Source organism: Mastomys coucha, unplaced genomic scaffold (genome assembly GCF_008632895.1).
Source record: "Mastomys coucha isolate ucsf_1 unplaced genomic scaffold, UCSF_Mcou_1 pScaffold15, whole genome shotgun sequence".
Classification (NCBI taxonomy): domain Eukaryota; kingdom Metazoa; phylum Chordata; class Mammalia; order Rodentia; family Muridae; genus Mastomys; species Mastomys coucha.
The window spans coordinates 97,867,031-97,881,469 of record NW_022196897.1 but is presented as its reverse complement, the minus strand read 5'-3'; the positions used below and the strand labels follow the sequence as shown (position 1 = coordinate 97,881,469).

Here is a 14,439-nt window from a genome sequence, read left to right as displayed (position 1 = left end):
AAACAACAAAAACAAATGAACAAACAAACAAAAACTACATCTACTACATAACAAAATTGACAGTTGAATTTGAAAACAAGACTGGTTCAGTAATAATGTTCTTGAGGCTAGAAAAAAAAAAAGAAGGAAGGAAAAATCTAAAAGTGAATGAATTGATCTTTACAGTGTTTCCCTTCCCTGCCTACCATGGAGCTCTTCATGAGTGAGTAGGATTGACTATCAGGTTGCTCAGGAATACCAATCATATTTCCCAAATTAACTGTGTGTGTGTGTGTGTGTGTGTGTGTGTGTGTGTGTATACATTTGTGTATGTGAGTGCAGGAACATGTATGGAGCTCAGAATTACTCCTCCTTGCCTCCCATCTTGCTTAAGAAAGGGTTTCTTTGGCATTTGCCTCTGAGTGTACTGGGCTGGCAAGCACACGAGCTTCAAGGGATTCTCTTGTCTCTGTCTCCCATTCTGCTATAGGAGTAATGAGATTACAAATTCATGCTACCAAGTCTGACTTTACATGGCTCTAAGGATTCATACTTGGACCATCACACTTGTACAGTGAGAAGTTCACTTGCTGAGCTGTCCCCTCGGCTTCATAATTTGTTTGTGATAATGTTCTGCATTGGGCAAGAGACATAAATTTTTCATATTATTTGTAAGAATCAATTGTCTCTCCCCCCACCCCATTTTTTAGAAAAGGTCTCACTGTGTAGACCAGGTTGATCTTGAATTCATAGATATCTCCCTTCCTCTGCCTCCTAAGGGCTGGCATACCAGCATTAGCAACAAACTGTTTATCCCAAGAAAGTCATATAATTTAACTTCTGTGTTACAGTTATATGTTAATAGTCATCCCCAGGGAATAAAACACCACATGCTTATCCAATTTCAAATGGTCAGTCCTAAAAACAGACATAGAAAAAACATTATATAGATTGAGCAGGTTATATTCAGGAATGTATAAGCATATACTCATATGTGCATATCAACAGTTGATGACTTTGAAAGAGAACAAGGAGGACATATGGGAAGGGTTGGAGAGGAGAAATGAAGGGGGAAATGATGTAAGTATATTATAATCTTAAAAATAAAAGAAGTTTTGTTTCATAAAAACGAAATGTAATTCTGGCTTTCAGATTCCCTTGGGACAGTCTGAGTTATAGGATTGTCTTTTGTTATTCACAATAAGCCTCATTCCACCATACTTGAACTCATACTCATGAGGAATCAACTACATGATTAGAACTTTCATCCCTACCTTCTGACTTTTTGACCTCTCCAGAAGAGAGGAACTCTAGACGGAGTTAATCACCAAAGCCAATGGTTTAACCAACCATGCTTATGTGTTCTTGTTTGCTTCTTGTTGCTATGATAAACTCGATAGCAAGAAACAACTTAGGAGAAGAAAAGGGTTGTTTCAGTTTACAAATTATAGTTCATCATTAAGAGATGCCAGGGCAGGAATTCCAACAAAAAGAGCTTAAAGCAGAGACCATAAAGGAAGGCTACTTACAGGCTTACTCCCCCTGGTTTGCTTGATTACCATTCTTATAAAGTCATGGCCCATTAGCCTAGGGATGGTACCTACCACAGTGGGCTGGGCCCTCCTATATCAAATAGCCCTACAGACGCACCCACAAGCCAGTCTATAGAAGCAATTGCTCAGTTGAACCTTCTCCTTCCCAGGTATGTCAGGTTGATCTTTGAAACAAACTATAACACGATGAAATAAGGCCTCTTCTTAAAACCTTAACTCTGGAGTTTAGAGACATTCTGAACTGTTAGAAACATAAAGATACCTGGAGGGTGAAGTACCTGGAGAAAGGTTGGACTCTCCAGACTACTCTTCTACATTGTCAACATAAAAACTACAGCTCACCTCTTAAAGGAAATAATGGATTAATGCTGAAACTATTTTGAATGACCATGGCCTGGGAACACAGACTTATGTTGCCCCAAATTCTGTGTTCCAAGGTGGGAACAGTTTCACAGGGTTTTATACTTTTACGGAACAAAGAAACTCATAAATCAAGGCAATTTTAAAATACATTGGTAGGTACACAAGAGAGGTGGGTACAACAAGATGGGGTAGGTATTCTATTAACCCAAGATGCTATCTGATGACATCCCTAGCTCTTGGATTGGCAGGAGTGAATGGTCTGCTAAGGTAATAGCTTCTAAGAGGTTCTTATTTATAATCAGGAGGTATTAATTCAGATAGAGAGTGGGGCAAGGAATGGCTGTTCAAAAGACTAAACCTAGCCCAAGATAAAGCAATTAGCCTCTGAATCTACAACATTCCCATCTCTCCACAGTACTGAGGTTCCCACTGGTCCAACAGTTGCTGAAGACACAGGTGCTCACAGCAAGACACAGCTACTTCTTAGGAATTTTCATTCATAATACCTTGCCCTATGCTTTTCATGTTTTTCGGTTATATTTAAGATAAAGTATCAATAACAAGTAAACTGACTTCCAAAGCTATGAGTTTGCTTATTCATTATGAACAGAGAGAATTGTAAAAACTCTTGATTTGCAGCCAGATGGTCACATTCTGAAGCTAGTGTGTGAACTGGAGAGCAGTGGAGAGCAGTCTTACGGGGCTGAGTTTTTAATATGTGGAGCGTCTACTAACTTCAGATGGTGTTGTGACTGAATTGGTGGGTTGATGGCTGGAAAGTTGAGTAGTTGAGTTTCTTAATGTGAAGAAACTCTCCATTGTGATATAAAAAGTTGACTAGAAGAGGGGTGTGTGTGTGTGTATGTGTGTGTATGTGTGTGTGTGTGTGTGTGTGTGTGTGTGTTTAATCATTCTGTGCAGAAATTTGAAAACAGCAATTCAACATGCCTTTTTGAAATACAACTTAATCAAGTGCACAAGATACACATGGGCAAGATAACTTATAGAAAATGACTGAGTTTGACTTTAATTTAGCAGTTCTGTCACTATTGGGTTATGTCTTAACCTAACCTAGTTTTTAAAAGTGCCTATTTATAGAGGATTTCCAAAGAGATTAAGAGGTTATAAAAGACACTTGGTTTCTGGGACTGGAGAAAGAGCTTAGTCAGTAAAGTTCTTACCTATAAGTGTGGTCCCCAGAGACTACAAGGATTTTTGTTTGTTTGGAGAGGGGTATTTTTTTGTATTTTTTTATTTAAAGGCATGCAGAGATAGGCAGATCTCTGGAGCCTGACGGCTAGCCAGACAATTCAACATGGAGTTCCAGGCCAATAAGAATCAATGTAAGAGGAATGACATTGTTCTCTGGCCTCTTTACATGAACACATGGCCTCACTGCCCTATACCACCACTACTTCCCAGCAGCAGCTGCACCACCACAATTCCAACAACAACAACAACCACCTACCTACCACTACCACAACTTCACCACCAAGAACAACCACTACCACCACCACCAGGATCATAACCCCACCACCTTCACCACCCTACCACTACCACCACAGCCCACAAAGAGATACGGTGTCTGTTCAGACAGTTTAAATGGTAGACAAAGTTTTCTTTCGTTCAGAAAACTGGACTTGAGGGACCAGAGAAGTGTTTCAGTGGTGGAGATCAATTGCTGCTACAGAGGACTGAGTTCAGTTCCCAGTGCCCACACTGTGGCAGTTGACAACTACCTGTAATTCCTGCTCCAGGAACTCTGATGGTCTCTGTTGATATCTGCAAGCATATGCATTCAAAAGCACAGCCCCACACAAAATTTAAATTCTTTTAATTCGTCCCTTCAAAGAAGTGGCTCTCAGAGTCAAAGGTATAGGGCATGACATGTTCATGAGGCTCGGGCTTTCAGAGGCTTTCCAGTAGCAGATGCCAGGGCAGGGCTGGAGGCCATAGTGGCCACTGTTGGCTAGGCTTCTTCATTAACTCTCACTGCAGTAAGACACCTGGGATGGTCTGTTTCCAAACTTAGGGTTTAACCATCTACTTAGAAAAGAAACAAAGCAAAGGTGGTGGTTTTGAAATGTTGGTGTCTGACAATTGTTTTGCTGAGACAATTCTTGAAAACTTTCATAAATATATAAATGATACTTATTCCAATTCTGAACCTGGACCTAAATGTATGAGATTTATTGTCTTCATATGGTAATGCAGTTTTTTACCTAACTAAATATATACTGCTGTTACTTGTGGGATGTGACCATTGTCATGGCTACTGAATCTCCTGTACCTATTCCCTTGCTTCTTAATACAGATCTAACTGGCTTAAAAGCCCGGATTCTGATTCTGACCAACTCTTCCGCATGGTGGCCGAGGTCTTCATTCTGTGGTGTAAATCTCATGTAAGGACACACCTGGGCTCTGGATTTAGAATGGTTTTGACAGGTATATATCTGGAGAAGCTTTCTTTTAATGCTTTTTTTGTTGTTTTTGTTTGTTTGTTCTTTTTTTTTTTTTCTCCATAATCTCCTTCTACCCTGCCCTGGTCTAGAACTTCAAGAGGGAAGAGCAAAATTTTGTGATTCAAAATGAAATTAATAACTTGGCATTTTTAACTGGAGACAGCAAAAGCAAGATGTCAAAAGTAAGTCTTTAGAATTCCGTCTCAAGGATGCTTCAACCTTGACCTCTGCCGTGACTTGGATCTAGGTCCTATTCTGTGGGGCTTAAATAACACCCGCACCTTAGGTTCCACATATAACCAGCAGCCTCTATTGCTGTTTCACACACGGTGTGCCAGAAGAAGCTCCTGTTGAATAGCATCATCATCATGCTTTGCAAATAAAGGGGTGCTTGTATATCAAAAAGTTGAAGTCTTAACACTTCCCCAAGGCATTTGAGAGGTCCCCAAACGGACACTGCTGTGAATGTCTTTAAAATAGAAGTGTGTCCAGGACAACCACACTGCAAAAGCACGAGTGTGCAAAGCCACCTCCTGATAGGTCAGGAGGAAATGACCTTGCCTTTACACCTCCTCAGCATGCACCCTGGCTTCATGCTTGTTTTCTTTCTGTTTGAAATGCCAGCATCTGTCTTATTCCAGATGTACTGACCTCTTAATGCCTGTGTTCATTTTTCCATGACATTTGCCCTCGGAAAACCAAACGTCTATCCATCTCCCTGCAGGAGATGTTTGAAAGAGGGCATGCCACTCTGTTGGCTAGGGAAGAAACTAACCTATAGGAGGGAAAGTGAACTTGCATCTCATTCTCAGTCAGCTCTATATAATGAAGCTTCATTGTCTTGACTGGTGAGAATTGCCAGCCACGCTTCTTCGGTTGCACATACAAAAGCCAAGTCTCCTTCAATGTGATGATGTCTTGTTACTGGCATCGTGGCTTACTCTTGGCCCTGTTTCCCTGAGAACTGTGCTTCAGGGAGGTTTGGCTTGTATGTCAGTGTAAATAGCCTGTAATAGCTGAGAGACAGCCGTCTCATGGCTGGCCCGGTGCTGCCTGTGGGGAACATAAAAGGAGTGTGCATGAGGACCCCCTGAGAAGTGAAAGGTGAGTCTGGCAAGATGGGAAACATGGGCTTGTCGTGAGGACCTTGAGCACTTTTCTAGTAACCATCTGGGATGGACAACCAACGTCTTGGCATAGCAGCAAAGAAACAGTTATGACACCATGGTAACCTGAATACCTGAGTGAGGCTCTACCAAGTGGGGCAGCTGGCACCAGTGGGCTGCAGCCACTCAGCACTGCCTCTTCTGTCTTTCATCTATTTTCAAACTAGCACTTCCTCCAATATCCAAAATTTGACTGTAGAGTTTACAATCTACTCTCCAGTACACATTAGAGTACACTTTTAACATATCCTGCCAAGTAAAGTTGACAGTGAACTGTGTTCATATACAAAGCAGAAAGATTAGACTCGAGGAGAAGCTTGGCTGCAAAGGAATCTTATGGCATCTTCTCTGGTGTTCCACATTCTTTTTGCATTTACCTGTTGATAGGCACAGATGTTCCCTTGGGGACCACAAGCCCAGGCTTCCCAGACTCCAGCTTATCCAAGAAACCTTTGCAGAGTCCTCTTGTGGCCATCACAAGCTGTCCTTTAACCCAGATTTCCTACCGAAATTCAGTAAATCTCAGGCAGATACCATACTATCTTTTACACTGGGTAGATCCTCTGGCTGAGGACTGACCTAGCCAGCTAGCATCCATGGCAATCTGATATAAGTATTTAGAACCCTGATGGGCAGGAATGGGGAAGGCCATCTCAGCTCTCTAGAAATGAATGGATCTTCAGGGTCTTTGAGTTTAGAAAAGAATGAAGCAATAGAAACCCATCTCACAACTCATCCACTAAAAAACTAATATAACATTCTATTCCTTCATGATGCTCAATGAGGAAAGGGGGCATTTGCCTGGTCAGAGAATATTCTTGTTCAAAACATGGGTATTTACCTCTTGGAAAGGGCCATCTTTAGGAGCAAACAGGTGCATTTACACTGAGGCTCGACCCCAGTTGTTTCCGAGCATTTTGCAATCACACCAACCCTATTGCCTCAGAACAGAGAAAATAGTAGTAAAAAGACAGAAATAAAAAGGAAAACACCCATGCCTGAGGTGCCAGCTAGGACTTTGTTTCCATTCACTTAACTCCTCAGAGTCCAGCTTTCCAATCTGTATAATGGGGTTGAGCTTACAATCCCAAGAGAGTCTGGTTAAAAGTCAGTTTTTAGCAGCAGCTGTCAGAATATCGTTTGATGAATGCTTTAAGACAGATTCATTGCATCCAATAAATAGCCATTTCTGGTATCTGAGGATAGAGAACTATCTATGAGAAGCCAGGGAGGGGATTTTCTTCCATATCAGTTGACTCCCTCTTGCCCTTGCTTCTGTCTGTACAATGAAATGTTCTCTGCTAGCTTGTCTGAATGGGCGTTTGTCACCATCGCTTGTGTTTGTCTCTGTTCTTGGTTGCACTCTTGTGTTATATAAATGAAGAGGCCTTTGGTGCATATGGAAGTCTTGGTGAAGGTATCCACCTGTGAATGCTGCATGCCACACACTGCATAAGTTATGCCTGAAGGCAAGGAAGCACAAAAAATATACAGTGGGCCACGCTGTTCCCACCCAGTTATTCTAAGACCCCTTCAAAGATATATTATTTTGCTGGCAGCTAACACAGATTTTTTTTTTGAAAGCTCATTGTATATTTTGTTTATAAAGCACAAGTTTGTGGATAACTATTTAGCTAATGTGACTAGCTGAGCAAATGTTTTAGCTTGGTTTGGTGTTTAAATGTACTTTGTTTTCTGGCGATACGGCAGCAGATTCCTCGGAGGGGAATGGTAAGTTAGAAGGCATTTACCCAAAGAAATGTTAAGCCAGTTTATAATACTTGACCAGTATTATAAACACTAAGATAACCCACTGAGATACAAGAATTGGGGTGTGTTGTTAGAGGGTTAAAAAGGGGCAGGAATGGTCTTGTGAAGGTATATTTGCATCTTTCAAGAGCACACAAAATTATGTGTGAGTTTTGTTCAGTGTGTGCACATGCACACATGCATACACACACGCACACACACACACGCACACACACATGCACACACATACACACACACATACACACATACACGCACGCACACACACACACACACACACACGTGCGCACACACGCACACACTATTCTCTCTCACATCCTTGCTCTGCATCCTTTCTTCTGCTTTCTTTGTTCTTACATTTTTGAAACATCTCACATTCATATTCTCTCTGTCTCTCTCTGTCCCTCTCTCTTGTCCTCTCTCCCTCCTTCCCTCTCTCTCCCTCTTTTCTTCCCTTTTTTACCTCTGTCCCCTTCTTACACACACACCTACCATTTCTTCTCTAGTCTCTCTCCCTTCCCTCCTTTCTCTCCCCTTGTCTTATGACCCCCCCTTTGCATGCTTTCCCTCTCCTTCCCTGCCCCCTACACCATTTCTCAAACTGATTTCCAGAAATTCTTTCCTCTAACATCTCATGTTGAGCTGACTTACAATCACTTCACTCACAGTCTCTGTAATATAACAACTTCCTGCAGTGCAGATCTGCCTTTGATCAAAGCCTGATGTGAGCCCCCTGCGCTCTAGTGGCACAGACAATACCAGGCAATGTACCTTCATCAAATTCCCATATCTCAGAAAAACATGAAGACTGCTAGGTCTGGGTTTTTTGTGTTGGGTTTGTTTTTTTTTTTTTTTTCCCTTAAGAGATGCACAGAAAGTCACTTGCTTGATCATAAAGTACTGCCGTAGTTCATGACCTAAGAGCAGATAGGTGAAGTTGTTTTACGGGCATATAAACTGCAACTGGGGAATTACCATGAGGTATTTAAACTTAGCCATATGTGAAGAATGAAGGCATAGCCTTCAGGATATAGGAACCTTTGACTTAAAGCATGTCTAAAAGTTGTAGTATAAGACTTGAGAGGCTCTGTTGTTTAGGTTGTGGAGTAATTCCAAATTATCTCTGGACAGGATTACAGAACCCCTACCCATCCTTCTCTCTCTTTACCTCCCTCTGCATCCCTCTCTCCCTCACTCACTCTATTTAGAGACAGAGTCTTACTATGTAGTCTGGGCTACCCTCAGATTCTACCATGCAGGCCAAGCTGTTCTTGAGCCCTTCTATCTGCCTCTGTCTCCAATGCTGACATTAGAAGTGTGCATCCTCATGCCCAGCCCAAAAGTTTATCATGGTCTCTCTGTTGTCAGTGTTGTTTGCTCTGTCTTGTTCCTTTAATTTCAATACTTTGGATAGAAGCCAGGATCCTGTAAGCTACGTACATCCCAGCCTGTCAAGTAACTTTTAAAATATATTTTTATCCATGGCAAATAGGCAACACAAAAAGGAGTCTAGGTCTTGTTTCATTTTGTTTGTTTTCTTTTTGTGTATGCTTTTGAGAAGCTTGGTTTAGTTTTGGTTTCAGATTTTTTTTTTTAAGAGAGAGAGAGAAAGAACATAAAGTTAGGCAGGTAGAAAGGTGAGGATGCTCTGGGAGAGGAAAGAATAGGATCAAACTATATTGAATGAAAAAAATTTAAATATAAAAAAGAAAACTGGTAAAACAGCACATTAGGCTAATAATGTTTTGTATATCAGATATACCAATTGACCTCGACAGGCATTGCCTTTAACTTGGTTCTCTGTCCTGCTGGAGATGATAATGTGGCAGGTGGGAGAAATTAAAACATGAGGTCTTTGGGTATATGCCAATTGTCTGCAGCCCCATGTGGCTAAAGGAAGTAGAAGAGGAGACAATGTAGATATCAAGAGTTTCTGTAAGTAGGTATTGTGGGTAGATTCTACAAAGCATACACTCTGGAAGACTGGTCTCTGAGGTAACTTCCTCCACGGCTGGAAGTGCTGGACGAAGGTATATATAATTCCTTACAGGCAAATTAACCTACATCCTAATCTCCCCTCAGTCTTCATGCTATGCTTCCATAAAGTGTTGAGTTTCTGTAGTGCTGACTGAGCAACTGGGCCTAAGAAGCTATGAATAACATGCTGCCTGATGCCTTGAATCCCTGCTTTTACTGACTGACTCTTCTCCTTGTTTCTTTCCTTTTGTCTTCCCACACAGGCCATGCAAGTAAAGGTACAGGTCAAATGCATGATGTGTCTTTTCTGTCCTAGTAGTAGTAGTGGTGTCAGGCTCTGTCCCCTCCATGCTCTGATTACCATGGGGGTGGTACCGGTGGATTTTCCAACCTGTGGGTCTCTAGGGAAGGCAGCTACCTGTCAGAGTGAATGTAGGTCTGTGTTCCCTTGGAACGGAGAAGCCAGGCAAGCCTTGCCTTAACCAAGGTCTCCTTGCTATCTCTGCTCCCTTTTCCAGATGGCTGCTCTGTTAGTCTGGCAGCCACCATCCTGCCAGAGGTAGGCCTGGCAGGGCTCAGGAGCCTCAGAGCCTCACTCCTCTGCCATGGTACCCGGTTCAGATTTCTAATTTCTGTTAGTGACCCCAGCCCTTTCATTATACACATGTTCTGCCTCTGATTTAAGCTCCCATGATTCAAAGAGAGTCTCTCAGGGACTGAACTCCAGTTTGAGTTCATTATTCAGCAGATAACATTAAGCTTGCGCACAAAATGCACATGATGCAGAAACTTTCCAATTGTTCCTGAAGTTTTATTGTGTAGAGTTCTTCTCCTTCTGTTCAATAATGAGTATCTAATGCAGTCGTTCCAAACCCTCTGACCCAACATATGTGTTGGACATGTAAGAGCCAGTTCACATGCAGCTTGAAGAAAAGGAAAATGGAGCCTAGGCCAGAGAGAGCTGTGTCTGGGGGATGTCTCGGATGCTTCCTTCCTGTGTGACCTCAAAAACCTCACCATCTCTGAGCATCGTGTTTTCACTCCTGAAATATTTCAGACTTGTTCTGAGGACTAGAGATGCTCTATTTATGAGCCAAGCATATTGAAATCATATGGGTAGCAGTTATGATTCAAATAAGATATGGGCAAAATTAAGCAAACAAAACTGAGAAATCATTTAGATTTCCATATAAAATCCACAGTTACATTTGGCATATTTGCACATGTGCTGTGTGTTATTGTTTACATTTGTACATATGTAATATCATGTAGTCCTTAAGTGTGTAGCCAGATTCTATCCTTAATGGATGGTTTAGGTTATAGACCACAGGTGGATTTTGCCTTTGGAGTTCTCCACTCGATGGTAGAGCGCAGAAGGAGCTTAGGAAGCTCTGTGAGCATAGAACTTTCAGGGTTTGCTGTGACCTAGGCAGAATAGGAGAGGCCTCTCTGGTCCTCTGCATCGTTTCTTCCTTTCTATGTGTTACTGCCCTCCTAATTTGTACCCTGATGCTGACTTGTGGCTTTGGAGTACTAAGAACACAATGAATGCCTCTGCAATTCTCTTTCATCAGACTGATTTCCAAAATGGTAATAAAAGCAGCCGAAAGTGCTGCGATGGAGCCTGGTGGGGGAAATCACACATCTTCAATAGTGTGCCATGAGTCATTAGGAATCTCTCTCACATGTTGGAACACAGACGTTGGTCCAAAGGCAGAAATAATTCTGACTCTTCTCTTGGAATACACATGTCTGGGGCTTTGACGTTGGCTCAGTGGTTAAGAACATGTGTTTCTCTTGCAGAAGATCTTGGTTCAATTCCACATGGTGGTTCACAACCATCTGATCCAAAGGATCCAATCAATACCCTCTTCTGAATTCTTTGGTACCAGACACACACATAGTGCAAATACGTGATATGCACATACATACAGGCAAAATACTTATATGTAAAATAAAATAAATGTAAAAAATAAAAGGAAAAAGGGAACCACAGATCTCATAAATGGGTTCTGCCCTAAGCCAAGAGAACTAGGCCTTAGGTGCAACTTCTAGGGGAGGGGATAGGAACACATCGCTTGGTGTTCATGTCATCGTCACCTATAGCACTGCTACTGCATGTTATCAGACACTCATAAAGCAAACCCAGCACTTCCTCATGATGGTCCCTGACAAATTTCAGGTCATAAAGCCTTCCCTATTTATATCATCTGGTTATTCAGCGGAGGCCAAGTCTATCAAGCAGGGTCAGCATTGTTCTTCCAAGCATCCTATCATAAAAAGCAGGTTGCTATAGCGTCTTGTCTCCTGCACGCACCCAGACTACTGTTTGCTGTGGGTGCTGAGTGTTTTCGGTTGCCTGTCTGGGAGCTACCATCATCTATGGTGAAGCAAGTTGGATTCTTGTCACTTAGAGACAAGTATGTAGTTGACACCTGTAATCCTGAGAATAGACAGGCAGAAGCAGCACAAGAAGCACAAGTCTAAGATCAACACAGGCTCCATAATTAGACCTGTCTCAAAACAAAAAAATAAATAAATAAATAAAACTGCAACCACCAACACCACCCCCATCACAACAAAAACCCACTAATACTTTGCTGAATGAACTCTACAAAAAAATGACAAGGCATGAGCAAAACAAACGCTCATCAGCTAGAGCAATGACTCAGTAGTTAAGAGCACTTGCTGCTCTTGCAGAGGACCCCAGTTCAACTCCCAGCACCCACCTCAGACAGGTCCCAGCCTCCTGAAACTCCATCTCCGGGGCATTGGATGCCCTCCTCTGGCCTCTGTGGGGACTGCACTCATGTGCACATTCCCACATAGAGACAAATGTAAGTGCAAATATGCAAAATGAAAAATAAAATTAAACTTAGAAAAACTCCCAGAGGCTTAGAGAATTCCTTTCTTTCATGGATAGTTTTTCCGCATAACAAGCCAGATCCCAAACCAGTCCTAGCCTCAATTTTCCTGTAGGAATTTGTGTTGACCTGTGGTGGAGAGGCTGTGTGGAACACCTGTGCTATCAAATACTAGCTTTAGCCGTGGAAACAGGCCACTGGTTCTGTGATAGATGCTCTTCTACATTTTAACTGGTATCCCAGTGGAAGGGCGCTGTTCCTTGTCAGAGTTATTTCACCTATTGTAAAGATCATTCCTTTTGTTGTTACTGTTGTCCCTTTGATGCAGAATCAAGTAAGCCAAGACTGTGGATGTCTGTGCTGTGTGTCTAGCTACTGTGGTTTTGTGTGCACGTACAGAAGAGAAGGCTCGGGTTTGGGCTGGTCTTTAACGGCCATCTGATTTGTTTTTGCTTAACATATTTTTTGTTTTTGTTCTTTTACTGTTCTTTGAAATGTAGTAAGGCCCAACCTGTACGGACAGGGCCTCAAGGAAGCAAGCTACCCCTGAGCTGAGGCAGTTCCTTTCAGAGAGTCACTGAGCCCCTCTCTTTATTTCAACATCATCTCCTAGTCTGGAGGACAGGACCAGGAACGGAAGAAGACAAAGAGGCGAGGAGACTTGTATTCCATCCAGACGTCCCTTATCGTGGCTGCGCTCAAGAAAATGCTGCCCATTGGTCTGAACATGTGTACTCCAGGCGACCAGGAGCTCATCTCACTCGCAAAATCACGATACAGCTGTGTAAGCTGCCTCCGTGGTCCAGCTGAGTGCAGAGGGGAGGCTCTGGGGAGTGGGTGGTACGATACCTTCATGGTAGTAGTCCTCCGAGGGGCAGGGGTAGGGGTCGAGAGAAAGGTACACACTTTGTAAAGCTGTCTGGGAGTCAGTAGCTTGGGGTAAGTCTCCTTTACTTCTCTCCTGTTCTTCTAAGAAAGTTCCCTGTTAAACTGTGCACCGATCATCCATACTTCCCTATACCCTGTGTTGCATTTCCAAGGTGATCCACGGGAATAAAATTTCCCATCTTTCCACAGAGGGACACTGATGAAGAAGTCAAGGAACATCTTCGGAATAACCTGCACCTGCAGGAGAAGGTGATGCTTCCTCTCTCACAGGCTGTCCTGCTGGCCGGAGGCTTGTCCTCCTGCTTGGCTTACTCTGTCTATCTGACTGTTAAGATAGAGTTTTGCTATGCAGCCTAGGCTAGCCTCAATAATGAGACCCTCTTGGGTTTTTTTTTTGTTTTGTTTTGTTTTTGTTTTTGTTTTTGTTTTTGTTTTTTGAGACAGGGTTTCTCTGTGTAGCCCTGGCTGTCCTGGAACTCACTCTGTAGACCAGGCTGGCCTCAAACTCAGAAATCCGCCTGCCTCTGCCTCCCAAGTGCTGGGATTAAAGGACAGTAGAGACCCTCTTGACTCAGCCTCCCAAGCACTAAGATTACAGACGTGTACCACACCACACTTCACTCATGTTTTAAAATATATTCTAAAAAACTGTTTAATTACTTCAAAAGAGAGGCAAGGACATGAGGATTAGGAGTTTAAGGCCAGTGTTGGTTATGATAGCAAGTATGAGCATAGCCTGGGCTACAGAAAGCCCTGCCTCAAAACAAACAAACAAGCACACACACACACACACACACACACACACACACACACACACACACACATGCGAACAGAAAAAGGCTAAGCTTTACAGTCATGTCTTTAATTTTCATTTTTTTCCTTTACTATTGCAGAAAGTCCTCTGATAAGTATGTGCTAATGCTTTCTAATGAACAGTAGGCCATCTCAGGGGGTGTTTGGATTAAGTCTCTGAATCTATTGACTGCAATGTTTGTTGAACAGAGAAAGAGGCTCCTGAACATTTTAACACCTGCTATTCTGGAAAGCTTTTGAAAGAAAATAAGTTTATATCTTGGGTAAAAAAAAAAAGAATAAGTAAATAAATAAATTTAAAAGATTCAGGGAATTTAAAGGCAACTTGAGATTTCTTCAGTTCTCTAATTCTGAACAGCTCTGCTTTCAAGGTACATTATGCCCTAACAGAATGAGGAAAAACAGAAGTACTGATTCTTTCTTCTAAAAATGTGTGATAATGGGAGATAAAAAAACTCTAAGAAAAACAAATACAAAAAAATCATAACTGCCAAAAATTAAGATGCTCTAAATCTTTTCTTCACCTCTTTTTTATTAGTTATTTTCTTTATTTATATGTCATATGGTTTCTCCTTTCCCAGTTTCCCCTCCAAAAAACAAACAAACA

At 42.1% G+C, this 14,439-nt stretch overlaps 1 protein-coding gene across 9 annotated transcripts in view; it reads left to right on the top strand.

Moving 5' to 3' along the window:
* Ryr3 (ryanodine receptor 3) overlaps window positions 1-14,439 on the top strand; it is a 538,051-nt gene that overhangs the window by 474,051 nt on the left and 49,561 nt on the right. For 7 of the 9 annotated variants that reach the window (XM_031371356.1, XM_031371355.1, XM_031371349.1 and 4 more), the window contains 5 exons: window positions 4,210-4,297; window positions 4,447-4,539; window positions 9,531-9,545; window positions 12,745-12,915; window positions 13,209-13,268. In XM_031371356.1, the coding sequence (XP_031227216.1) occupies window positions 4,210-4,297; window positions 4,447-4,539; window positions 9,531-9,545; window positions 12,745-12,915; window positions 13,209-13,268 (427 nt within the window). The remainder of the gene's footprint in view (window positions 1-4,209; window positions 4,298-4,446; window positions 4,540-9,530; window positions 9,546-12,744; window positions 12,916-13,208; window positions 13,269-14,439) is intronic. The other 2 variants (XM_031371354.1, XM_031371353.1) reach the window with 1 other exon arrangement.